The 27,797-nt window shown below is 36.8% G+C and overlaps 1 protein-coding gene across 1 annotated transcript in view; it reads right to left on the bottom strand.

The window, feature by feature from the left end:
- Positions 1-219: 219 nt before the first annotated feature.
- Positions 220-27,797, bottom strand: part of LOC149066984 (centrosomal protein of 120 kDa-like) — a 61,540-nt gene continuing 33,962 nt past the window's right edge. Inside the window, exons 11-21 of the mRNA XM_089253042.1 lie at positions 26,925-27,045; positions 26,516-26,580; positions 26,319-26,430; positions 16,402-16,533; positions 11,320-11,409; positions 10,934-11,026; positions 10,271-10,383; positions 4,411-4,459; positions 4,183-4,305; positions 829-1,073; positions 220-722 (exon numbers count right to left, since the gene is read on the bottom strand). Of these exons, the coding sequence (XP_089109168.1) occupies positions 449-722; positions 829-1,073; positions 4,183-4,305; positions 4,411-4,459; positions 10,271-10,383; positions 10,934-11,026; positions 11,320-11,409; positions 16,402-16,533; positions 26,319-26,430; positions 26,516-26,580; positions 26,925-27,045 (1,417 nt within the window). The 3' untranslated portion in view covers positions 220-448. The remainder of the gene's footprint in view (positions 723-828; positions 1,074-4,182; positions 4,306-4,410; positions 4,460-10,270; positions 10,384-10,933; positions 11,027-11,319; positions 11,410-16,401; positions 16,534-26,318; positions 26,431-26,515; positions 26,581-26,924; positions 27,046-27,797) is intronic.

Genomic DNA, 27,797 nt, shown 5'->3' with positions numbered 1-27,797 from the left:
ATCACACAAACACTGCACGTCACACTTCCAGATAACTTGAGTGGCCCGCGACATGTTTTCAAACCAATAAAGTGGCCGCCATCTCCAAAAGATGCGCATGTATGAATTACCCCGAGAGTACAAAAAACGCTGTATTTTCTTACTATGGGAAGATTCATGTGAACATTTGAAAAATGAATGATTGCGAAAAATGTCAATCAAAAAAAGGAAAAAAACCTGTTACTTACAAAAAACTGATTATTTCAAGTTTATTAAAATTTACATTTTTCCTCGCATCTGAAATAACTAAAATGGCTGACTAGAATTTTTGGCAATATTCACACACACGTTACGAGAGATTCATAAAACATGGAATGTGATGAACACAAGAGCTACGTCCTTTCTTTCTTCAAAATCGGGAAGACTATCGCAGCGCTAAAAGAAGGAATGAATGCTAGAATGAACGAAATCAGGCTGAAGAAAATTTGGCATTTTGAATATGGTTGTTCAGAGCCTTGATTAATTGGTCGTTTTCTGTGTACATGCCAGTCTTAAGCAACTGCTCCTTCTGAGCGATCAGTTGCTGCGCTCTGAGACAAAGTTCCTTCGTCTCGATGATTCTCATAGGTTTTTGTGGGAAACCTTCAGTTGAGGCAGGAGTTGTTACGGAGTCTGATGCACTCTGTGAAGAAGGGCTCTCTTGCTCTGCATCATTACTGGGTTGTTTGCCACTTGATGCAAGACTAGATCATTAAAAAAAAAGGTCATTTAGTGTATAAATAAAGAAGAATCGACAGTTGAATCTTGAATTTACTCTTGAAAAAATGTTAATTTTCATAAAAAATTTACCAGTTTCCTCGATTCTTTTCTTTCGACTGAGAATCATCATTTTGATGAGGACTGCCCGTTCCCTCTGCCGCAATCAATCGCCGCTGAAGGACAGCAAGTTCTTCATCCTTTTTTGCCAATTCGAGTCTCTCCATCAAATGAATTTTCTGTTGCATTGCGGACAACTGCCGAGAGGTCTGACCCCATTGTATTTTGTATCGTTGTTTTGATGACAATGCAGTTTCCAGTTTCTGTTGAAGCTCCGACTGAAAAAGTGAAACTATTAAAACTTGAAATTTTCTGTTCACATATCATTTTATAGCTCATATGAGCTCGAAAAATACAGTATTTTAATGTGTATAAGGAACCTCCTGATTTTTTGGGTTCAAAGTTTGGAGAAAAGTTGAAAAGATATATATAATACATGTACAGAGTTAAACTTGTATGAAATGGAACGTCAAAAGACTGAAATTGAACTTTGTGTAAAACAGAATACTGTTTTATAAAGGCGCAAATCAAACCACTAATCACTGAGAACAGATTATATTGTGATTCCATTTAAGACTGGTGTCCATCTCATACAGTGTCTGTCTTAGGTTTCACAGTATAAGAAACCACTCCCTACTATTTTTGGCAAGAAAAAGGATCCCCTATACACATTAAAACATGGCATACAGGGCGATTCAGAAAAGATGAAAAAATTTTAAGAGGTGATAGTAGACACCAATACAAACAATTGTCATAGAATGAATGCATGGATTTACGTACGGTTTCTTCTTTTCCAGGTTACATTTGCATGCATGGTGTTCTTTTTCTTAGATAAATTTCAACAGGAAACATTTGCAGAGTAGCCTTTCATGTCAAGACCATGCATTCTTTGATGACAATTGTTTGTATTGGTGTGTATTATCACCTTTTAAAGTTTTTCCCATCTTTTCTGATCACCCTGTATTTGACACACATCTGTGGAAGTGAATGAGATATTTGTTTCATGGTGACAAGAAATTAGTTAAAAATACTCGCTGCAGTATGCAATAGATTTATCTCATATGAAAGATAGCAAGAATACTTGCTGCGGAATGAATGTGTAACGACACAGACCCACTGGAAATTTGGAGAGGGACTACTCCATTTAAATAAATGATAGTTATTTTATATAATTCTAACGCCAATATTTTCACCTGAAATATCAAGTCCCTTTGTCTGGGGTCAACCAGAAGTCATCGAATGTGGTACCACACAGTTTTCGGGATATGCCAGGGTCATCATTGTTTACAATGAAACAACATGTCACCACCATCTGATGGCTTCAGAATGATAGACTATGAAAATGGCACGTGTGATTAGCATTGATTGGCCGCCTTGACAGCAGCCAACCATATATAAGGTGTTTGCTGAACTGTACACTGTGGTTGTCGTTAAGAGCATGCTCCGCCACCGCCGACTTTTCTGTTTGGTTCATTCTGCAGCATCGTTCATGCTCTTTTATTTTCATGGCCACAGATCTTTTTGTGGTTCCAATATATACCTGACCACAGGTGCATGGTATTCGGTAGATCCAGGTGTTGATATAGGGTCACAGTGGTCTTTTGCTGATCGCAGCATTTCACATATTTTTCTGGTTGGTTTGAAAATGGTGTTTATATGATGTTTTTTCATGACCTTGCTGATTCTTACCATCAATCCGGGGATAAAAGGCAGCACAGTTTTTCCAATTAATTGTGACTCCTCATTTTCCGCTGATGATTCCTTGATGAGGTGTAAGGCTTTTCCGATGTCATCTTTTGTGTACCCATTAGAGCAAAAAATTGATTTTAAGTGCTCAATCTCTTAACTTAGATCTTTTCCTTCACATAGTCTTCTTGCTCGATCAAGGTTTTCAGTACGCCTCGTTTTTGGTGAGGATGATGATTGGAGAGCTTATGAACATATCTGTTGGTGTGCGTAGGCTTGCGATAGATGCTGTGGCCTAATGTTGACCTTGACGGCTGACCAGAACGTCCAAGAGAATGGGAGCTGTCCTTCTTCCTCTATTTCCATAGTGAACTTGATGTTTTCATGAATTCCATTGAGATGGTCCAAGAATCTGTGAAGATTTTCTTTGCCATGCTCCGCAAACAACGAAAGTATCATCAACGTAGCGGAGCCAATTTGTTGGTTTGAGAGGCGCTGTTGTTACGTTGCCTGCTCCTCGAATTTTTCCATAAAGAAATTGGCAACTACTGGGCTGAAGGGGTTTCCCATAGCTACTCCATCCGTCTGTTCATAGATGTCGTTCCAGGTGAAATAGGTTGTAGTAAGGCAAAGCTGGAAAAGGCCTAATATATCTTTTTGGAATATTTCATCAAGTAGTGCTAATACATCCCTCAGTGGCACTTTGGTGAACAATGATACTATGTCGAAACTCACCAGTATGTCACAGGTTGCAAGTTGATATCTCTTATTTTTTCAACAAAGTGACCAGAATCTTTCACAAATGTGCTTGTTTTTCCTATGTGTGGCTGCAAGATGGTGGTTAAAACTTTGGCTAGGTTGTAGGTGGAAGATCCAATGGAACTCACAATCGGCCACAAAGGAACCAGTTCTTAATATATTTTCGGCAAACCATAAATGCGAGGAGAAAGTGCTTCTGTTCTACAGATACCTTTTTTCTCATTCTCAGGTAAAGACAAGGATTTTACTGAACTGCGCTGTGATTGAGCATAAACCACTGATTTTGGCACTTATCCATCACTTCTATCATGGATTGTAGATGGGAAGGCAGGCAAGCATTTCATGTGTGGTGCTGGGGATAGGAATGCTATGGAAGCCAAAAGGCTGAGAGAGTTTTCCAACAAGACGCATGCGAGATTGAAAAACTTTTGAGTGATTGTTCTAGTTTTCTTATGGCTACCCCCACATTCTTGGCATGTCTTTTATCCTGCTTGCCACTGACAAAAGAGGTGCCAATAATCTGGCACATGTCTTATCAAAAAACACTCCAGTTAGTCTTGGGGGCTTATTGAAACATTCCTGTTCACAGCACCATAAGTGAAATGCATGTCCACTCCTTCTGTAATTTATAATAGAAATGACCATTAGTGGCAAAACAAACTCTTTATGTATTTGATCACAGTGCCATCTAGCAGTTCAACACTTGAATTATAAACATGCATTGTTTAGATGTGTTATATTGCTCCTTGAAGTTTAATGCACGAGTTCTGAATCACCTCGTGTAACCTGATCTGACATGATTTTTAAATTACAATAAAGGACATTTGTTATTATCGTGAACAGTTTCTGTGGTGATATGAAAGCAGACAATACCTCAACACATTACAGAGATTATTTACCACATGACACAAAATAGTTTCGATCATTGGAGCAAGATCTCACCTTTTCCATTTTCAATATGTTGACTTCAGTTTTCAATTCCACATCAGGGTTCTTGTTCTGTTGAGAACGAAGTGAGTCAATGATATTTTTTTGCTCTCGAATCTCAGATTCTTGCTCATCGATCTGGCAGAAGAAATGTGCAAAAGTTTAAATATTCATTAAAAATTGTGCATCATAAAAATCAAAATTAATGAACCAGATAAAGAAGCATCATGCAGCAAACTTCACCTTTCTCTGCAGGTTAGAATTATTTTCTTCCAATTCCAAAAGGTTCAACCTAGGAAAAAAAAAAGGAAAGCATTCCTGCATGAGGATAGGCAAATATAAACATTTCGAGCCAAATAAAGTTGGAAGAATATTTCAATTAGGAATACAGTAGAGTCTCGATAACCTGAGATGAACCTACTGAAAAAGCAGGTTCCCCTCCCCCCCGTCAGCAAAATTTTGTCAGCTCTGCTCTCCTAAAGCATATTGGTGGGATCAGAGATGTACTTGGGGATGGCATAGGGTGACTCATACCCCACCCCATCCCAGACGATCAAAAAAAAATTTTGAATGAAAAAAATATATTTTTTAAAAATTTTGAAGGAAAATACTTTTATATGTTTTTATAATCAATTTCTATTAATTTCAATGCTATTTGAAAGCTAAGAACTCCCACCCCCCTAAGCTAAGGGTCTTCAATGCTTTATACTCGAGGGCCACATAAAAAATTTGTTGCATTCCGCGGGCCACTCATTAATGGCATGAGGAGGGCCCCAAACTAAATGTACTTCAAATTATTTTTTTAATATTTAAACATTCAATTCAATTAATTTTAACAAATATTAATTTTGAATGATTTAAAATATCTATAGCTTTATTAATCTGTTACTTGAAAATGCTTTTGAAAGTTGGTAAATCAAAATTTTCTCAATCAATCTGAGTGTGTCCCACCACCACCACCCCCCCCCCCCCCCTGCCAAAGGCTGATCCTACACACGCTCGGATATGACAAATTAAAATGTGATGCATACTACATATTTTGACTCCATTATGTAGCATTTTCGTTTTTAAAAATTAAGCTTAATTGGGGTACAACCATTTATTTTTGGTATTTTTCATATTGTATGAAACAGAATGAAAATGGATGATTTTTGTTTATATATGTATACGTTGAATTAATTACGTACCAAATCAAAAAAAGGGCGTTGGTTACTTACTAGTGGATGTAATTCCTAAATTAATGTGAAACTTGACAATGTTTTTGCTTGACTAAAGCTTCAATGTTAGGTAAAATTTGTATTGTTGCTATTCTTAAAGTATTCTCCAAATGCTGATCAGTCAGACGTGTTCTAGTTTTTCATTTTTTATTCTTCATTCGACTAAACAACCGTTCACATTTGTAAGTGCTGCCAAATATAGAAGACATGAACAATGCATGTTTCTGGATACTTTTCTTCGGACACATACTTGGAATAAAAATCAATTAATGAAGAAATTTCTAAAAACTTGCATTTAACTGCAGTCACATTAAATCTGTACTGGAATATTTTCGATATTGGCTGAGAATGGTGGGGAAAACATTTTCATAGAAATTTCGTTCTTACGGGAATCGGAAAATCTACTTCTTAGGTTTGAAGCAACTCCATAGTTTAGGAAAATGTATGCAGTTTATGTTTTGCAATTGACATTCCCAAAGGACTAATTTAGTTTCGAGCGCTTTCACATTGTCATGAAGATTATGAACAAGTAGATCTTTTCCCAGTAAGCGGTAGTTTAGACCATTCAGATGACCAGTGATATTGAAAATAAATGTGAAATCTCTCACCAACTTTTTATCTTGAAACTCTCCAATAAGTTTTCCTTTGGATTTCATGAACTTCCTCCTTCAAGGAAAATGGGCGCTGAAGCATCTTTGTCCTGCTCAACCAACATACTTCTGTTTAATAAATAATGTCACCATACTCAGATGCCAAATCCTCTAAGAATTTTTAAAACTGTCTATGGTTAAGTCCTTTGGATCGAATGAAATTAACTGCTTTCACTTCAACAGATATTACATGTTCAAAGTTGTAGAAAAACGTTTTGCACAAATTTTCCTGGTGTATGATGCAGTGGAAAGTCATCATCTTTGTATTTCCGCATTTTTCAGCATCTGACTTAATCAATGTGATTACCCCTCTATTCTGACCGGTCATAGAAGGTGCACCATCTGTAGTTATGGCAGATATGTTTCTTAAGTCCAACTCGCATTTGGCTAATTTTTCTGCCAAATTTGAATACAAGTCGAAACCTTGTGTTGTATTCTTATAAGTGCAACGACACTAGTGAACTCCTCAACAATTTTGAAGTTTTTGTCAATACCACAAATGAAAATGGCTGCTTGTGCGGGTATCTGTTGCATCCGTCGATTCATCCACAGCTACTGAGTAAAACAAAAATTCCTCACATTTTGATTTGAAGGTATTGAATATATCTGCTGACAGATCCTCCACACGTCTTGCTACTGTCACATTAGACAAACTAATGTTCGAAACAGCTTGAGCCTGTGATGGGCTAAGCACATTAACTGAAGACATTCTTCAATGAATTCTCCATCAACGAAGGGCTTCCTACATTTTGCAATTTTTTCTGCTATTATATAACTAACACAAACACAATTTTCAGACGGTTCATTTCATACAAAGAATAATGACTACTGACAGTTAGCTTTGGTTTCAGTTCATTGAATTTTTCCACTCAGGGTTATTCGATGTGGCCTATCCCCTCAAACCTAATTTTGTAAAAATGAGCTAAGCAGCACATTCACAGATCACTTAAGTGACCCGTGGCACAGTTCCAGAACACTTAAGCGATCCATTGCATATTTAGAAATCTCTTGAATGGCATGTGGCACAGTTTTAGAGCACAGCCCTCAGTGTGGTTCTATGTCACTCAAGTTACCAGCGGCACATTTCCAGATTACTTAAGTGATCTGTGGTATAATTACAGATCACTTGAGTGTTGGGTGGCACAGTTCCAGAGCATTTAAGCAGCCTGGACACATTTTTAGATCACTTGGATCTGTGAAACATTTAGAGATCACGAAAGTAGCTCTGTGGGGGGACTTATCAATAGGGAGATTTTTACTTCAGGTACTCACAAACTAGCGAAAGGTTTTTCTCATTTTTGGCGCAGAGTAAGATGCCATTAAGAATATTTCATCATATTTTTATAAAGGGTGATTGATAATGTTAACATCATTCCAAACCCCCCTTCCCATCAAAAGTCCGCAAATCTGAACCCCCCCCCCCCCCGATTGATGCTGACGTAATACTTGAATGACCCCTTATCACGAGTTGTTCTTACATTCATGAACTCACCTTTCAACACTTAATCTTACCTATCTTGTTCTCAATTCAACAGCTTAGTTCATTAAGATTAGGACTGCCAAAACCAATGGCCTCTTCATAAGCAAAGCTAACAAAGGTTAGCTTTGTATAGTATGAGCAAGTTGTATAACAATACTTGTTAGCTAGTATATATGAGAACCTTTGAACTGGGTATGTATGACCAGTATGTGTCCACAATTGACACATTTAAAAATAAATACGATAAACATGTTCGGACAAAACCAGAAGCAATCCATACTTAGAACAAGACAACGATAAGTATTCTTTATGGGCATTGTATAATATTTTATCATGTATATATATATTGTTTGTAATTACATTTTTAATTGGGTTGCTGTATTTTTGAAATATATGACATCCACATTTATTGTGGGCATCTTTTTTTTTTATCAGCCACCTCGTTGGGCACTTTGCCTGTTGTGGCGTTGTTTTTGTATAATTTTTTTACATAAGACCTATCTGTGCTGGATGTTGGTACAATTTTAACCATAAGCCCATTGGCATCTATAGTAGAAGCTACAATGGAAGAGTTCCAATGTTGAAATAACCACAGTTTAATCATCATCACATGGAGAAAAAAAAAGACCAAACAATACTAGTGTGTCCTACAAAGACCACATTTGGCTAGTGTTATTTGGCCCTACAAGGGTGGGGCTGACAGTGCTTTAATCCCGGAGCCCGGTAGAGTTGCCATAATTTTTTTGTGTTCTCTTGCTAAAAATTCACTACCAAAGGGCCCATGAAAAGTCTGGCTTGGAGGCACTGTTCCAGGATGTGGGATGGGAGCCATGAGCCAAAGACCGAACATGTATGAATTAGATCTTCGCAAGATATGAGGAAATTGAAATCAAATTTGAACCATATGTAAGATGCCATTAAGAATATTTCATCATATTTTTATAAAGGGTGATTGATAATGTTAACATCATTCCAAACCCCCCTTCCCATCAAAAGTCAGCAAATCTGAACCCCCCCCCCCCATTGATGCTGACGTAATACTTGAATGACCCCTTATCACGAGTTGTTCTTACATTCATGAACTCACCTTTCAACACTTAATCTTACCTATCTTGTTCTCAATTCAACAGCTTAGTTATCCACTCATATTATTGGTCATCAGCACTAACAAAGACTTACAGGCGCAGAAGAAAGTAAAATTTACAGTTGAAAATTTTGGCAACACAACAGCAGGGAAAAACTTTTAGCCAGTTTATGATAGCTGTTCTCTTCTGGATAACAAGAGTCAACTTGTACGTTCATGCAAATATATATAAATTTAATCATGCTCAGACATAACCCACTGGTTTTATGCCTGCGTATTTGTAGCATGTTCTACAGTGTGATCCAAAAGTCACACAACCCATTATAAAAAAATTAATTTCTCCAATTTTACTGATTGTAAATTAAAAGTTTTTTCACAGACAGCAGCACAACACTATACTGTTCAAGATGGAATTCCGTTGGAATGCATTTTCATAATGGAAAGTCGTTTTATTTTTTATTTTCCATGCTCACTGATAATCTCAGTGACTCTTTGTTTGTTGTATGATTGAGATATTTTTTTGCCAGAAGCAAAGAATTTTTATGATTAAACAATATTTTTCAACTCATTTGTTTGAGGCGATCAAAAATGAATTCCTAAATGTTTCTGTGCCTAATAAGACAACAATCTTCTGATTAGTTGATCATTTTTGTCGCACCACAGTCATTTTCTGCACACAAGGGCTAATTAGACCGGGACCTACAATTTATTGCCAATTCCAAATGGCAGGCTTGTTTTTTATACTCATCGAGAGGTTGGTGCGCTAACTCCTTGCTCTTCTGATTAGTGTCCCATTTTCAAGAAACTGGAAATATTGAATACCGCAGGTGAAGTGGGTGTCTGCGAACATGGAATATGTAAACGAAAGGACAAAACGTTGAAATGTTGTACTGTTCACAGAGCCCTAACGAAATTGGAGTTTAGCACCTGTCGTGTTTGGGTTGTTCTGAAGTTGAAAGCTCCAGATCAGATCAAACATCAGAATTTAGTGCATCGAAAATCAGCACATCTATCATGAAAAGCCACTGCATTTGATCAAAATCAGTGTGTGGTGCTTAATTTCATGCCTTAGGAAAGTGTGGGTCTTTTCTTTGAGAAATGGTGGATGGAAAACTGCACAAGGATATTATCTTGTAATTTACTGCACTGTTGGATGAAATGAAAGATTTTGGTTTTTGCAACAGAATGGAGCAACCTGCCATACATCTAGATGAGACAATAGATTACTCCACACCCTTTTTGATGATCACCTTATTTAAAAAGGATTGTGACCACCAAGATCACCGCACCTGTCATCCCCTGATTTTTTTCTTGTGGAAACACCTGAAGACAAATGCACAAGAATAATTCCCATTTCACTGATTAACTTAAAAAACATTCAACTGAAGATTGAAAAGGTGAGTGCCCTGAGAAAGGTGGCCAGAAACCTGGCAAAAAGAATGCGTGCTTGCATTCACGCAAAAGGCTCACAATTCGAATATACATTGTAACATTTTGAAACACTGTTTTTGTATCTTCAAATGTTGTCTTATTCGAACTATATAGTTTTTTGATTTACTTCTTGATAACATTTTAAAAATAAAATATTTTAGAATGAATTGCGAGACATAGGTATTTGTAGACTGTATTTACATAATGAACAATTAGAAATCCCACTTGATCTACTATCTACCTATCTATACGCAAAAGGTCTTCATATTCCATTTTCATTTTCTCAATCTGGATTTTTACTTCTTTTTCTTGCTGCTCCTGGTATTTCTCGAAATTCTGCAACCGAAGATTTAACTGGAAGGATAAAAACTTAAATAATTACAGTGCCACAGCGCATAATGTGATCACATCTCATCGAGACTCAAGATTTTTGTTTTCAATGATCAGGTTCAATCAGGCATTATAACCATTTATTAACCATTACATTATAATCACATTAAACCATTATTAACATGTTCCAACTAATGATAGTAATACGTTCTTATTTTTGCCTGATATTAAAGGTATATTCACAAGATATTTCTGCATTTTTAAATATGGTACAGGAAGAGTGATTTTAAATGCACAGGTGTATTTGAAATATAAGCTATAAATAAAGATGGAATTTCATAAAGGTCTGTGCATAAATAAAAATGTGTTAGATTGTTTTTTATTTCATCAGTGTTTTTCGTAATTTTGTTCCCCCCCCCCCCCCACCAAAAAAATAATTTAGCTCTTATATGACCAGCAGTAATGATCCAAGGTTGAATGTGACTCATGCCTAAAAATACCATGCACCAAGTATATAAGAAAATTAGTTGTACAAAGGAGAATGTCAAACAGGCAATTTCAAAAATGGACAAACCTCGGTTTCTTGAGCAGCAAGCTGTTTCTCTTTGATTTCGGCATCTTGCAACATTTGTTGCAATTTGTTCTCCAACTTCTGACACTCTTGTAACTAGATAAAAGATCAGAAGTGAGCAATGCATGAGATCAACTAGATTTTTATGATTTTTTATTACAATAAACTGTAGTATTAACTTTTGAACTGATGGTTAAATTATTTTTAGCTTTTGTATTTCCAGCCAATGACCAATTTTATCGATAGTGGCAAACTGATAAAATGTATGGTATTGGCAGGAAATCCAAAGCCAAAAATATAATCCATTGTCCAAAAGTTGCACCCCAGTCCAAAATTCATCCCATTTTACGGTATACAAAGCTCAACGAGCACATTGGTATTCAACTCACCCGTCGCTGCAACAGAGATTCACGGTCGGCATCCCTTTGCTTCCACTCTGTGACCAAAGCTTTAAGATGCTGCATCTCTTTCTCTTTCAGCTGGAATTTTCAAAATTTCAAATCTTAATAACCGTATATTTATAAAGCAAAAACAAAGTGCAACAACGGCAAATCAAAAACTGGACTCAATTGTTTCCGAGGAATATTTCAAAAGTTTGCAGACAACTATTAAAAAGCAATGTCATTAAGGGGTTTTGTGTGTGTTTTTGAAGTGAAACTTCTTTAGCCAGGGAGAAAGGAACTTTGTGAGGGAAAGGAAACTTATCACAAAAAGTGAACCACTTTCTTTTTCTTCAAAATTCGTTTTGTAGAAGCTGATTGTCTAATGAAGTTTCGAGAAACAAAACAGACAGGGTGGTGGTGGGGAAGGCATCAATAGACATTCTGCACCGTCTAAGAAAATAAAGTTGGGTGGTTTCTGTACACATGTTACTTCTTCCCCCCCCCCCCCCCCGGTCACACTAGAGAGTATATTTTGCATGTGAACGCAAGTTCTGTGATATCACAGTGCCAGCTCTTAATTGGCTGCGCTGTCATAACGCAGAATACATTCAGAGTGCTTCTTTTTACTGTTTCTTTTCACTATTCACTCCTGTACTGACGTCCCGGACCCCTCTGATTTAGTGCCAACCATAATTATCAAAAAAAAAAGTTTTAGTGAAAGTTTTAGTTTTTTTAGCCACACATGGGATTTACAGCAAGTTCAATTATGATTCCGATTCCATATGATGCCAAACTCGTTAGAATTTTACAGGGTGGATGGTGTCTTGGGGTTAAGGCAGGCCCGTCATTTAGGGGCGCGTCCCCCCTCCCCGGCTTTTGAAAATACACTACAAATGGTATATATATGCATACAAATATATATATATATATGTGTGTACCTTTAGTACACTGCTCAAAACAATTAGGGGAGCACATGCTTTTAACAAAATTACGCAAAGATGTACACCGATAAGTAACATAAAATGAGTCATCCATAATTTAAAGCCTAGCAGGAAACGGAAGAAGAAAACTTCATATGCAAATCAAAGTTCATGACGTCAAAAACCAGAAAAAGGAGATAACGGCAGAAATCGGGATGTTGCAGAAACGTCTGTTTTACTGCCGTAACTGTGAAATTCGATTGCGCAGTATTTTTTTTTTTTTTGAGACAAGGTGACTTAAGGATGTCTCAACGTGATTTACCAGAATCCATGGCATGGCGTGTTATAGGCAGACTGGAATCTGGGCAAACACAACGTAGTGTCGCGGACGCTGTTGGAGTCGCCAGAAGTGTTGTTGCAAGGCTGTGGAATCGATTCCATGAAACAGGAAATGTTAGACGTCGACCAGGGCAAGGTCGGCCACGCGCCACTACAGCAACTGATGACCGGTATATACTGTTAACAGCCTGTTGAAACAGAACAGAGAATGCTACGCAGCTGCAAAGTAGGTTGCTCTTGGCAACAGGACGAAGGGTGTCCAGCCAAACAGTACGTAATCGGATTCATGAGGGAGGGCTCTATGCACGTAGGCCAATGGTCTGCATTCCGTTGACCCCACACCACTGTGCGGCCCGAAGAAGATGGGCTGCTGAACATCGAGATTGGGAGCAAGATTGGAGCCAAGTGCTGTTTACAGACGAGTCCCGATTCAGTCTGGAGTGTAACACCCGACGTGTTCTGGTATGCAGGGACAAAGGCACTCGAAATAACCCCGCATTCGTTCGTGAAAGGTCACAATACAGACGAGCTGGTTCGATGGTATGGGGTGGAATCAGCATAGGCGGACGTACGGACCTGCATATCATTCGGAATGGCACTTTGACGGCCCGAAGGTATGCAGACGAGATACTGCGACCTCATGTCATCCCTTACGCTGGAGCCATTGGAGATTCCTTTGTTTTCCAGGATGATAATGCCCGACCGCATAGAGCTCGTCTGGTGGAGAACATGCTTGAAGCTGAAACAATACAGCGTATGGAATGGCCAGCGTGCATTCCTGACCTGAATCCAATCGAGCATGTTTGGGACATGCTCGACTTGGACGACGCATTGCTGCGCGACCAAGGCCGCCTGTTACTGTCCGAGACTTGCAGATTGCACTTCTTGAGGAGTGGAACAGTATTCCCCAAAGTCTGATCGATAACCTCATCGCAACCATGGCAAACAGGTGTGCAGCCGTCTTAGCTGTTCGAGGAGACCACACGCCCTATTAAAACTCATGCATCATGTCTAAACAGTACTTTTTTTTATCGTTTACATGTAACCAAATTGTTACCCTAAATCATCTTTTCATGTTTTTTCCATATTTTCAAAGAATTAAAGTCAGTCAATGGGAACAATTGTAAGTCAATGGGAAGAATTTAGTACGAAGCTGTCCTCTGTTTTGCACGACGTCATACCCTTTGTTCGAAAAAAGCGTGTTTGTACATCACACCCTCTATGGTTCACGGATAGCGTGCGGAACCTTTATCTTGAAAAGAGAAGAGCATTCAGAGAGTATAAAAGTGGACGTGGTGACCTATCATTGTTTACTGATAAAAGAAGACTGTTGAAGAAAGCGATAAGGGATAGTAAAAAGGAAGTTGAATCTAGGTTGGCAGATAACATTGGCTCTGACCCAAAATCATTTTTTCGATACGTCAATAATGGATGTAAGGGGACAGTTGGCCCCCTCTCGATAGGAGGCTCTAAGGTAGAGAGCAATGTAGGCATGTGTAGTGCTTTCAATGACTTTTTCGCGTCGGTTTTTAATGGAGATAATGATATTCGATATACGGGTGTTGCATGGGGTAATAAAACCCTCAACGATATTCAAGTAGAAGACGTGGAGGTCCTAAATCTTCTAAGAAATGTATGTGCAAGCAAAGCTCCAGGACCAGATGATATCTATCCCAGGGTTCTCAGGGAAGGTGCTAATGAATTGTTGGGGCCAGTCGCACAGATATTCAGGAGTAGTGTTGCTGAGGGTATCGTCCCGAGAGATTGGAAACTGGCTAACGTTGTTCCGATATTTAAGAAGGGTAGTAGAGAGGTGGTGTCTAATTATCGTCCAGTGAGTTTGACGAGCTCCCTCTCGAAAATTTTGGAAATTATCATCAAAAGGCAGTTTGTGAAGTGGATAGACGAGAATAATGTATTGTCGGATAATCAGCATGGGTTCAGGAAGGGGAAGTCATGTGTAACTAACCTCCTTTGCTTCTATGATTACGTGACTAAGGCTTTGGGTAAGAGCAAAAATGTCGACGTTGTTTACCTTGATTTCCAGAAGGCATTCGATCGGGTCCAACATGGCAAACTCTTGAAACGTTTACACGAGATTGGAATAGGGGGCAACTTGCTGAATTGGATAGAATCGTGGTTAAGAGATAGGTCGCAACGAGTTATGGTGAACGGGGAATTCTCTGGTTGGACAGACGTCACAAGTGGAGTTCCTCAGGGAAGTGTCCTTGGCCCCATACTTTTTTCACTTTTTATCGACAAACTCGATCAGGGTACCGATGGAATTACTAGCAAATTCGCAGATGATGTGAAGCTAATGGGGGTAATCGGGAAGGAAAGCGATAGGGAGTTGCTCCAGACCAACTTAAACAAGATTGCAGCATGGGCAAATGAATGGGGCATGACGTTTAGCGTAGATAAGTGCATGGTCGCTCATTTTGGTTTCGAACAACCCATGGTTATCTTACGAGTTGAATGGTGTCACTATCCCGGATGCAACTAGAGTCACCGATTTGGGAATTCTCATTGACGAGCGACTTAAGTTTTCTGAACATTGTTCAGCGGTTGTCAAAAAAGCGAATAGAATGCTTGGTCTCATTTTCAAAAAGGTCTCTTCGCGTTCTCCTAAAGTCATTCTTCCGCTTTTTCGAGGTTTAGTTCGTCCTGGACTGGAGTATGCTGTAAGGTTTTGGAGACCATACCTACAGAGGGACATAGACTTGATTGAAGGGGTGCAGAGAAGAGCTACGCGTGTCCTTATTGGCACACAGGGCTTGAGTTATGAAGAGAGACTTCATTTTTTGAATATGTTTACATTGGATGAACGCAGGTGTCGAGGAGATATGATCGAAGTGTTCAAAATTTTCAATGGGATGGATAGGATGGACCATGAACTTTTAGTACACCGCCAATCAACTGCTTTTACAAGGGGACACCAGTATCGATTGGTGAGGGACAATGCAAGGTTATGGTGTCGCAGGGAATTTTTCTCTAATAGGGTTGTTAATAAATGGAATAGCTTACCCCCGGAGGTAGTAAATTGTAACACAATTGACACGTTTAAAAAGAAATACGATAAACATGTTGGGGTAAATCGAGAAGCTATCCATTCTTAGAATAAGACAACCATAAGTATTCTTTATGGGCATTGTATGATATTTTATCATGTGTATATATTGTTTATAATTTGTGTTAATTGCATTTTTAATGGGGTTGCTGTATTTTTGAAACATATGACATCCATATTTTTATGGGCATCTTTTTATCAGCCACCTCGTTGGGCATTTTGCCTGTTGTGGCGTTGTATTTGTATTTGTATTGTATTTGTAAAGCTTAATTCCAAATTTTTTACGTCTTTTTTCTGTATTGCACATTGATACGCGTGTACTATCCATTGTATGCCAATACGTGGCTGTCTCGCACGGTTTTCTTCACTTTTTTGCTTGCTCCCCTAATTGTTTTGAGCAGTGTACATGCTCTTTGCCCCCCCCCCCCCGGAAAAAGTTGAAATGACGGCCCTGGGTTAAGGGGTCAATTAGATAAAGTGGGTCAAGTTTAAGGGGGAAGGTTTAAGAAAGATAAGGGGTCAACAAGATCAATCTTATTTAAAATTTCTAAATTCAATTTAAAATAATTAAAATAAAATTTAATTGAGGTGAATGTGATCATGTTAAACCTAAAAGTTTGACTTTTATCTCGCAAGATTCTCACGTTTATTTCTTTATTTTACTTTGGAAATAGTGACAATCACACTTCTATACAATTCTGACTTTCATACTCAAAACACCATTTCTAGCGATTCAATAGGTTCTCAGAATGCAAGACTTACCTCTGCTCTAAATATTTCCCTCTGCCTTTCTTTCCAGACTTCCAACTCAAATGCAGCTTGTATGAGTTCTTCTTGAGTAAACCCATTTTGCCTCATGGATGGAACATCAAAACTCGATAAGGAATTACGAAGCTTTAAATAAATAGCAATATGAGTTATAAATACAAAACAATGATGTAACAAATTCCTCTATCACAGCGTTTCCCAAACTTATTTGTCCAACCGCCCCCTTTCCAAATTAAATATTCCTCATCGCGCCCCCCCCCCCCTGGAAGCGACGTTGAAAAAACTGGAAAGATGCCGCTGCAAATTTCGATTTCTTTTGCATCAATATGTTTAGATAGCTTTTATTTTTTCATCCTGTAACTAATAAAAAAGGTTTATCGTTGAAAACAATTATAAAATTACAGTATTTCATTACAAAAAATAAAATTTTACCGAATGTTAAATTATTAAAAGATTTTATTATTAAAGATTTTCATATATACACTAATTACAGTCAGTGATGTTCGCATCAGCTTGAAAAATGTTAATAATTTTAAGATTTAAAAGAAAAAACTACAAATAACAACACTAATGAGAAGGGTGAGCCTGATGTGCCACCATTAGTTTACTAATGCTGGGCTGTATTTTAGTGAGCAGCATTCTTAAATCCCCACGGTTGCATATTTGCAGTTGATTTCTTTTTCTTGTCAACAAATTTGTGACTGCGCTGAACACTCTCTCTACTAAGTACGACGAAGGAAATGCAATTAAAAACTTTTGTACTATTTCCCACAATGCGGGAAAAAGTTCGGGTATTTGTTTCTGCAACCAGAATAATTGATAACAATCTTTAAACTTAAATTTCAATTCCTCGTTTAATCCTATTTCTATCAATTGTTCTTGCAAATGAGAGGATTCCTCTACTACTGTATATGAAAATGGATCCAAAATCCAAGCGGGTATTTTCATTTGAAGAATGTCTTCAAATCTTTTCTTGAAATTGTCATGGAGAGTATTCAAGTGCTGGCAATATACAATTAAATCCCCCGTTTTTTTTGTGACAGAAGATAAATTTGGAAAATGGTGAAATTCTCCTCTCCCCAAATTTTGCTTGAACAGATTTAATTTTGCCACAAAGGCAGAAATGATAGATTTTGTTTTAATCAAATTGAGTTCGTCACCTTGCAGCTGCAGATTTGTCTCATTAAATTTACTGAACAAGTCTTTCAGATAAGCAAGGTCACTTTTGGCATTGATTAAGTTGGCTCGTAAAGTGTCGTCCTTATTTTGAAAGAACTCCAGAACTGAGTCAAACAGCTTGTAGAATCTGTTTAAACAGGATCCTTTCGACAGCCAATGAATTTCAGTGTGAAGCAGCAAATGATTGAATTCTTCATTGTTTTCGATGCATAGCTGCCCAAACGATCTGTTGTTCAATGCATTACTTCTGATTTTTTTGATGGCTTGAATAGCATAATGCAAAGATATATGCAAATGTTCACTCAAATTTTTGGAAACTAAATATTGGAGATGAATGACGCAGTGCACAGCGAATACGTCTGGAACCACTTCTTTCAAATATGCGAGAAAGCCTCTGTAGCGTCCTATCATCGCTGGAGCACCATCAGTAGCTATTGATAGGATATTGCTCAAAGGGATTTCTTTTTCTTTGAAAAACGTTTCCAACACTTTAAATATGGACTGTCCCTTTGTATCAGTTTGCAAGTTTTTAGCAAACAGTAATTCCTGACAAATTTTTTCTTCCTTTATGATCGCACATACACAAGAAGCAAAGCTTCATTTCCTGGTAATGTGGATTCGTCGAGTTGTAAAGAGAACTACAATGATTTTAAATAATGGCATAACGAGTCTTCGACATCTTTAGCCATTTCGTCGATTCTTCTTTGAACTGTGTTATTGCTCAAAGGAATTTTCTTGATAATATCATAAGCTGGCTTATGTAGCACTGTACATATTACCTCACTTATTGCCGGTAGAATTAGTTCTTCACCAATAGTATGTGGTTTTCCCGATTTTGCAATAAGTAAAGCAATATTGTAAGAAGCTCGCAGCCCATCGTCATCTTGTTTGGATGCCGCTGAAAAAAGTTCCTCTAGCTTCGATTGTTTCAAAAATCTTTCTTCAAGTGCTTGAAAATAAGACAAACACTTATCTTTTTTATCCGCATGAACTCTAATCAAATGATCTTGAAGTCTCGAAGGCTTCATAGCTTCATTTGATAAAACTTTTTGGCCAATCAGGCACATTGGTAATGTATTGCTTGTTGGTGACTGAATAAAACCGTAGTTCAAATATTCGACATTATATTGCCTACATTTTTTCTTAGGTTTGGTTGCATTTTCTGCAAAAAATAAAAATAAATTAAATAAAAACATTTTTTTAGAGTAGAGAGAAATGTCACACTTCGGAACTATTCTAATAATCGCGTTCCCCCTTTTCAAAACCAGAATTTTTCGCATCAGTTATTTTATTAGAATATCAATCATATCATGTCATCTGCGCAATACATTTCATCTAAAACTGTGGATGTGCATCTGAATGTTGGCGATGAATGACGCAGTGCACAACGAATATACGTCTGGGACTAATTCTTTCAAATATGCGAGAAAGCCTCTGTAGCATGGTCCCTTTTGTGGTCCTGGAATATTCTAAGGATGCAAAAATTAAAATTTAGTGAAAAATGGGCTATAACAGGTAGTGAAGAGATCACAGAGAGCTGTGAAAAAATTTCGAGGTGACGAAACAAAGCTTTTAACTTAAATATGGTATGGAAAAAGTGTGACTATATTTTCAGAATCCAGCAGAACTGCCCATAGAACCTGTGTAATTTTAATGTGTAACTTACGTAATTTCAATGCATCGTTCCTGTGAACCCATGGCCTGCATGATGAGAACTGATCTATAATTTTTGAGGGAAAAAAAATGTAAGCTGTTATTTCCAGCAGCTATAAGTATCCCCCCAAGGACATCACTTTGCCCAGGGCTCACAATGTCAGACAATTCTGCGTAGAGCCAAGACAAAAGGGACGCTCACTAGGGTCCGGAGACTGACCTAATTTATAAAAAAAAATTTGTTCAATATAAATTTATTCTAATAATTAATTCAAGATCCCTTGGATGGATTTTCGTTTCAAGCATCATTGTTTATTATACGTGCTTTTACTTTCCTGACATGACAAGAACAATTATTTTTTTTAATTGGTCATTTATTTTGGTGCAGTTTGACCTAATTGGTCCTTGCGCCACAAAAATCAAAATCCAATCCAATCCTCGATTCTGGATGAGGGTGGGGTGCATGAGAGGAGGGGGTATTGTCATTAAGTGGGTTTATTCTCTACTCAACATCAACTTGCAAATCCGATATCAAACTGTCAAATTACCAAACTAAATTCTTCAAAAAATAATCAACAAAACTTTCTGTGCAATTAAAATTTGTTAATAATATAATTCAGTAAGTGGATAAAACTATATGTGATAAAATTTAATCAGTGATTTCTTATTAACGCTCAAGGCATTCACCAATCAATTTACGCATATATAAATTAGTTTCTTATAATGAACCGTGCACCCCTGATCATTTTTGTTGCACCGTGGCCATTTTCTGCACACGGGAACTAATTAGACCGGAATCTACAGTTTATTGCCGGTTCCAAACTAGGCATTCCATTTGTTTTGTACACATATGAAGACACAGGTTTCATTTCGCCGAAAGATAAGTGCATAAACTCCGGAGGGGGAAGGACTTCCTGTAACCATCTTATCGTCGTTGTTGCTCTTGTACCTACGTGTAAGGAAAGATTCTGACAAGGATATGGAACACTCGTGACACATCTGATAATCCTTTGATACAATACCCAAGTATCTGGGCTAAGTATCATCCTAAAACCGTGTTCATTCAATGTGTTATTTTTCTTTTTTAAATGATACGTACAAACATTTTACGATGAATATTTTTAATTTTACACTCTTGACAGTACATCTTTATTGACTAAAGATGACATACATAAGAAAATATTTTGCACCTGTGAAAAGAGGAGTCAAATGTTGTACACCTACTACGAGTATAATATTGCATATGCAAGGATGACGTCACTCCCCGCTTCCATACGAAGGATTTAACAACTGGCTGTTGCGAAGATATATTTTTGGAAAGAGGGAAAATTCAACTGCCCCTGCGGGAAATCGAACCCACGTCCTTTCACTTTCCGGGTGAACGCCCTAGACCACTAGATTACAGAGGCACAGAATCTCTCAATCATGAATTTTCCCTCTTTCCAAAATATATCTTCACAACAGCCAGTTGTTAAATCCTTCGTTAATATTGCATAAGTTATGGAATTACTGATTTCAGAATTTTTACATGCGTGTTCGTCAATAAAATAATTGAGTATTATATTGTACCGTATAAATTGCAATAGTTGAATGAATTTATGTACTTAACTACTGGAGAAGAAAATAACCAGTTATTCACGACAACATCGTGTTTAGAAATGAAGATAGAATTTTCCCTTGTGCTACGCAGGGCCGTCTTAAGAGCATCATGGGCCTCCGGGCTAAGTGATTTTTCAGAGGCCTCTACCTGACTAGAAATGCCTAACTCCCAATTACCATGCTTACTTTCGAAAATTTTAACTAGATCTAATTTTCACGAGGCCTTATCTGCACTTTAACACCCCCCCCCCTCCACCCATGCCCGGGAGGGCCCATGCACCAAGACGGCACTGGTACTACCATTGCATTACTAAAATAAGCTGAAAAAGACATAAATGTGCATAAGATTTACGTAAACTGTATAGAAATATTTGTAATAAATGTGTAAAAATTTGAGTTTTTACTAAAATACTAATATTCAATTACACACCTAGTTCGTAGTTTGCTTTGTATGTGATGGTAAGATCAATACGAAAGATTAAAAGAAGTAGCATTATAAATTTTTTCAATATTTTTATAACCCCCCCCCCCCCCATTATTAAATACTTCTCACAAAAATTCCAGAAACAATTTAAACTAGATTTTAAATATCTTACATGCTTAGTTTTTTACAATATCGTATATTAGGAAACATCATTTCTACTTCCTGTTCGACCTATAGGTTGAACATACTTCCATATGAAGCATAAAGTAAAAACTGGTGTTGATGAGTTCAATTTCGATTAATACAATAAATGCTTCATTGATAACAAAATTTAGTTAATAAGCAAATTAATTCAAATTAAATTACTTATTCATTTAAATTAAATTACTTATTACTCTTTTATTTTTCCTTCAAGTTCCACTACCACACTTGGCTTAAATTAATTTTGAAAAATGTTTTTAATTGTGATTGATGCAAATTAACTCTGTTAGTCCGATTACATAGCAGCTGTTTTACTTACAGATGTCGGTCAGGGGTGGCTCTTAAGTCATTCGGCTGTACGGGACACCAAATCCGGACTATCAAAGGGTGAAAAAAAGCTTTGTCGATCAAAAAGAATTTGGGTTGGGGTGTCAAAAATAGGTTACGCACGGGTAAAGATTTTTTCTCGAGCCGCCTCTAGGGTCGACCAAATTTACTGGGACATATGTTATTTTGTGGCTTTTTCGCTTATCAGAGATCGACTCTGATGAGGCAGAAGTCTCCGCTAAGTTGTATTTTTTACTGCCAGGAATACCACACTAAAATATTATTTTACTTTTGTTTTTATGGGATTATTGTCGCGCGTGATTTCGCAAGCATGTTTACAATATTTATGCTTTCTTAAATTTTAATTGTGAGGATTGCACCAAAGTAAAATCGTGAGAAAAATATAGTCTTTGGTCAACTGAAATAGAGTTCGCGAACTACTGCTCAATCACGATCGGCGGGTTGCCGACCGCTAAGAACTATACTACTTTTAAGAAGCGTATATTAATTACACTCAACCATGGACGTACCCTTAACTGGACGTACTTAAGTGAGTTGGGGAACAAAGCAATTTTTCCTTTCTCCATAGAAATTTTTTGGTTCTCAACTTTCAAAAAATGAAGCATTTCATATCAAAGAAAAAAGTTGTATCAGCATATCTTGAGAACTCTTAAGTCTTACGTTGTTTTCACAATTAACTTTCAAATTTTTATTTGTTTTGGGAGTGAGGGAGTAAGTGCTGTTAATTGCGTACAGCCCCGCTTTCAACTTTACTGAGACCACAGTACGGCATGTTCTTCTACAAAAGAGGATTTGAGAAAGTACACTGTCTCTGCAAATTAAGTAGATTATTGCCTCCCTTCTTTTTGCAGAAGTTTGCAAGATACATTAACATATATGAAACCACCTATATCAACCAAAAAACATTAAATCAACACCATAATATTGACAATACATTATTATGTTACAGAGCTTGACAAATAACTTGCAGATGGTCACGTTTTGCCTGAGAAGTCAGTATCACAAAATTTTTCATGAGCTATTACAGAGTTGGAGTTTGAGGGCAACACAAAATTTTTAGAATTTATGTTAGCTTGTCAAGAAATATGGACGGGAGATGAGGGGGGGGGGGGGAGAGTCAATATATCCCAGAAAATTAGAGGAAATATTGTACTTGGATCAAAGAAATTAATCTGGCTCTTAATTTTTTCTGGATTTGTCAAGTCCTGGTACGTTATGTCATACATCAGACAGAATAAACCAGTTTCATACATGGTGACCAAAGATATAAATTTTATGGTGAGAAAGTTAAACGGAAATCGCAGAAAACTAGTGCGAAATTTTATATGCTCATCGAGGTATAACTTCAGACACGTTCCTCATAATTTTATTTTTATCCAGAAAATATATCCATTTCATATGCAGTGTTATGCACGAGAGTAAACTATATCTCCGCACAACAGTGTTGTTACGAGGTGTTTTACTAATACTACTATGAGCACTGTTGGTTCCTGCGTAAACAAAATAGTTATTTTAAAAAATAATGGTGTAATTCATGTTTGTAATTCTATAAAATATATATTTTTTGTAATTTTTGTTGTTTGTTTTAATTAAAAAGAAATTTAATATATTATATTAAAAAACAAAAATATAACACCAATGAATGATTTGAATTCGAAGATATTCTCAGCATTGGGTTCATAAAAAACATTAAGAATTAATTCATCAAAATGAAGTATGTTTTGAAGTTATCAATTAAGCCACTCACACACATACACACACACACACGAGACGTACATTTTTTTGTTACCAGTGCGTTATTTCAGTAAATTTGACACAAATTTGAATAACAACTAAATGCAGGCATTTCTTTAGAAAATTATGAGGTTTCGAGTGAAGCCACAGCAGAAAATGGATTTTCGCCATGTAATGTAGCAGTATAGCAATATATATATATATACAGGTCCGATATTCAAATTTGTGAAATTTTTATCCAAAACATTATCCCGGTGCCTTACTAAAGTCGTGAAAATCTGCCAGTAGAAAAAAATTAAATTATAGTAAAATTTGAAATAAATAATAATGTTTTTGTACTTATGTGTGGGTTTAGCAGACATTTTCTTCTGTGAGTGTATAGTTTTCTCCTCTTTCCGTACGTCATCAAAATCGGTTTCTATGTTTAAATCTGATGGATTACCATTCGTTGCGTCACAAACACTTTCGATACGCGGCTCTTTAACACAAAAATTCAATATTGTACCTCGCCTCTTACTCATATTTATAAGCAATTCATAGGATTCACAACATTCACTGGAAACACTACCAAGTACCGCAAGGTTTGAAATTCGAATGCAAACTAAATTGACCTTCAGTTGAGGAATCATATTTGGGCTTCTTCACACTCGTTTGTCACTAAAATTCATATACATATGTTATTTTGTTCACTTTTGAGAACAGAGCATATACCGCGCTAACTTGTACAATCGGCTCATTAGCAACTTTGGCCTTTTTATTCATACTACTGATGTCATAGCAAAAGCGGTCCCTATGCAATCTTTTTCCAGATGTAAAAGAATCTCATTGTAGTCAATCACTGAGGGATACTTTGAAATACCAGACATTTACGATACAGATGTTATCCTGAGAGCTTTAAGTACTTTACGAACTTGCTTATACGAATTTATTACAAGATGTTTCCACTATGGTGATGACTGGCAAAAGAACAGACACGGCTTAGTCTTTGTTGAAAGGGGAGTGTAATGACCAGGCCATGAGCAAAATCAGGACTGGGGGGGGGGGGGGGGGTTCAACTACAGATGGTGTTCAAACTTGTACAGAAGGCTCCATTCATCAATTACAGTTGTATTCAATATATATACTTGAAAGATGGGAAAAAGAAAACCCACTTTACTACTTCCTTTATACCACCTTCAATGCGCAACAATATTAGCTTTCTTTTCCTTTACGCACGAATACTTACAAAGGTTCCCTTGGGAATAGGGTCCGAGTTCTTGAAATCTTCTCCTCCTTCCATCGCCCCCTTATGCTCGTTCATAGCCCCCCAATCTTGTCTGAAGCCACTATCGCCCACCTGAATAGTCTCATCGCCCACTTTGGGAAACACTGCTCTATCACATGAAAAACAAAATAATTCTAGCAAAAATTGCTCAAGCAGAATAAACAATTATCTATAAATGAACTGCTTTATTGTTTGTACAACAGTGTTTATAATAGTACACCATGGGTTGAAATTTGTTTTTTTACAATTATCATTACGGTCCTTCATTCTAAAAATAGTCTAAAACTTTACTGAAAACTATTTCTGTAACACCTTTGTGGGCACTAAGCCATTGGCCTAAGTCAGGCATGCAAATAAGCACACCCAATTCAGTATTTTATATGCCAACATCGGGCATGTGGTTGGAAAAAATACATGCATGGTCGCAATTTTTACATGCCCCCTGGCATGTTGGGCAATAAGATTTGTCGAGCCCTGCATGAAATCCACTTTTGGCGCCATGATGTATATGTTACAGCCAAAGTATGGCCATTTAACAAATTTCACGCATTGGTGCTGCTTACGCTTCAGACATTGTATACAATAATACCAACTTATGTCACTGCGTTCACAGTCTCATCCTAAAAACAATTTGACATTTTGAGAAAAGCTTAAATTGAAGGCATTAAACACCAGGTTCTTAGAATTGAGATATTTTCCATGAGAGTTGTACCGAAAAGACGAATAGATAAGAAAGAAAAAGATCTTCAAATTTACCTCCTTTTTTTACCTAACTCTTCTTGAAAAGAGAAGCATTATCTGTGATAACTCTACCCCGACTTATGTCATTAGTTTTGGAATGAATTACTGATGTGAGTCAGTGTATCACATAACATGACAAGGTAATGGACAAATTTTAACTAGAATGCATCACGAGGGACCTACTATATTAAAAATTTAATTTCAAAATAAACAGGGGAAACTAAGTCAGAACCATGTTTACGTAAGAAGGCATGGGACTCTAGCAGGCGTCCAAGGTCATGGTGTGGAAAACACCCCCTTGCATCTGAAATTGACCTCACAGTGAAAATTACTATCAGTAGTGATACATGCTTTTGTGTGACACAAGCAATATATTAGTCAAAGTGAATTTCCGAAAATACTTTTAGACACCCACAGCAAAAATGGTGATTTTTGTAAAAAGGTTCATTTCAGAAGCAACAGGCATTTTTGTACACTATGATCTCAAATGTTCTCTACAGATAGAAAGTCCTAATTGATTATTCAAAGTTACTGGCGAACACATCTTCTGTCACCTTTAGGAGATGCTTCCAGCCAGGCATTTCCATGTGAATATGGTTCGTTTTGAGGTAGAACTTCCTCTGCATTCTTTACCTCCTCTTAAAGTTTTTACATGAAGTTTGAAACTTCATGTAAAAACTTTATACATAAACACACTAATATAAATACAACCTTATACGTAATTTTACATTTTATATGGAACCTGATTATATATATTCAGCAATTTACCTGAGGAATGATTGGAGTTTTGGATTTGCCAGAAGAGTTCCGTTCACACAGAGTCGTCGCTGGACCAAAATCATCTAGAGTCATAATTGCACTCAATTCTCCAAGTTCTCGCCTGTGAATAAAATAATCTAGTAAGTGGTTTCTGAAGACCTGAACTACTGTTGTAGAAATATTTTGAAAAGTGAATCAAAACTCACCCATCCACATCAATAACAGATGCTTTGCAAGATGACATTCGTCTAGTTCCATGCTTCTTGTCAGCCTGTTGAAAAAATGGTTCAGAACTCAATGTTAACTGAAACTAATCATAAGAACTAGAAGAAAACATTTTCTGAAAATCAGAAACAAAAACTATGAAACAAACTAATGTAGTCTGTACAGAAAACGTTGAGTCCTTGCATAACAAAGTTGCTTTGTTCAATTAAAAAAAATTAGCTAAGAAAATTTGAGAAATAATTTTGAACATAGAGAAAATTACTGTAAATGTAAGCATTCCAATAAAAATTTTGGAACATAATTATACAGAAGTTTGTTACTCAGAGATTTGGCTGTAAATTCAATAGTTTTGTTTTCAATCGACAGACATGTGTTTGTTTTATTGCTTACCACATATGAAGTCATCGATGCATCGAGAACTTTTGCTAGATTCAAACAACATGTTCCAATCAACTTTTCTTGCTGATATCCCAGCTTATTATGGTGAATGACCTCCAGAATGAGTGGAGACCTGAAATGACCAAAAGAGATTTTTTATCCATGCAGTATTGATGTGGCAACCTCTTGATTTTTGCTCAAGAGTTGGATTGTTGAGTGCACAAATGATGTGATGAAGTTGGTATTACCTAGTGTGCAATGAGCAGTTCAGAAACTAAAAGATATACGAGCTAATAAAAGATATTGTTTTAATGAAGAAAAATGTGGGTTTTCAACGCAAAACAAAGTTTCAGGAAATATTTATAATTCTTTATGAACCAGGTGTATTAATTTAAGTTGGAAGTTTTAATGAAATTTCCAAACTTTATGATCTGAATTGAAAACTATAAGAGGTAAATGGGGAATAGTGGAGAATTATTGAAAAGTAAAGGCTTGTTACAACTAAGCTTTTGTATTATAAAGTGCTTATCTTCATTTTAAGAGCGGATACAAATCATGTTTCGTGAAATTTTGTCCAAGTTCAAAAATGCTTCGACAAGCACTTGGGGGAAAATAAAAAATTATCAATAACGTGAAAAACAGAAAGAATAATAATTACACACTTCCTCACATGGGAAAAAATTATCAAAACAAAATGCGCAAACAATGAAGGTCGATATGATTAACAAGTTATCTGGCCAACAAATTTCCCTCTATGCTACCACAACAAAATAACACGTCATGGCTGGTCAATCGCTCAGCTTGGAATATGATATGGATTCTAGAACTATGATGTTGACAAAATGATACAAATTTTACTGTTTAAAATATTTCTGTGATTATAGC

The sequence above is a fragment of the Pholcus phalangioides genome, unplaced genomic scaffold (assembly GCF_987345545.1).
Source record: "Pholcus phalangioides strain wild (caught in Gottingen) unplaced genomic scaffold, Ppha-v1.0 ptg000031l_1, whole genome shotgun sequence".
Taxonomy (NCBI): domain Eukaryota; kingdom Metazoa; phylum Arthropoda; class Arachnida; order Araneae; family Pholcidae; genus Pholcus; species Pholcus phalangioides.
This window is presented reverse-complemented; position numbering and strand designations above follow the sequence as displayed.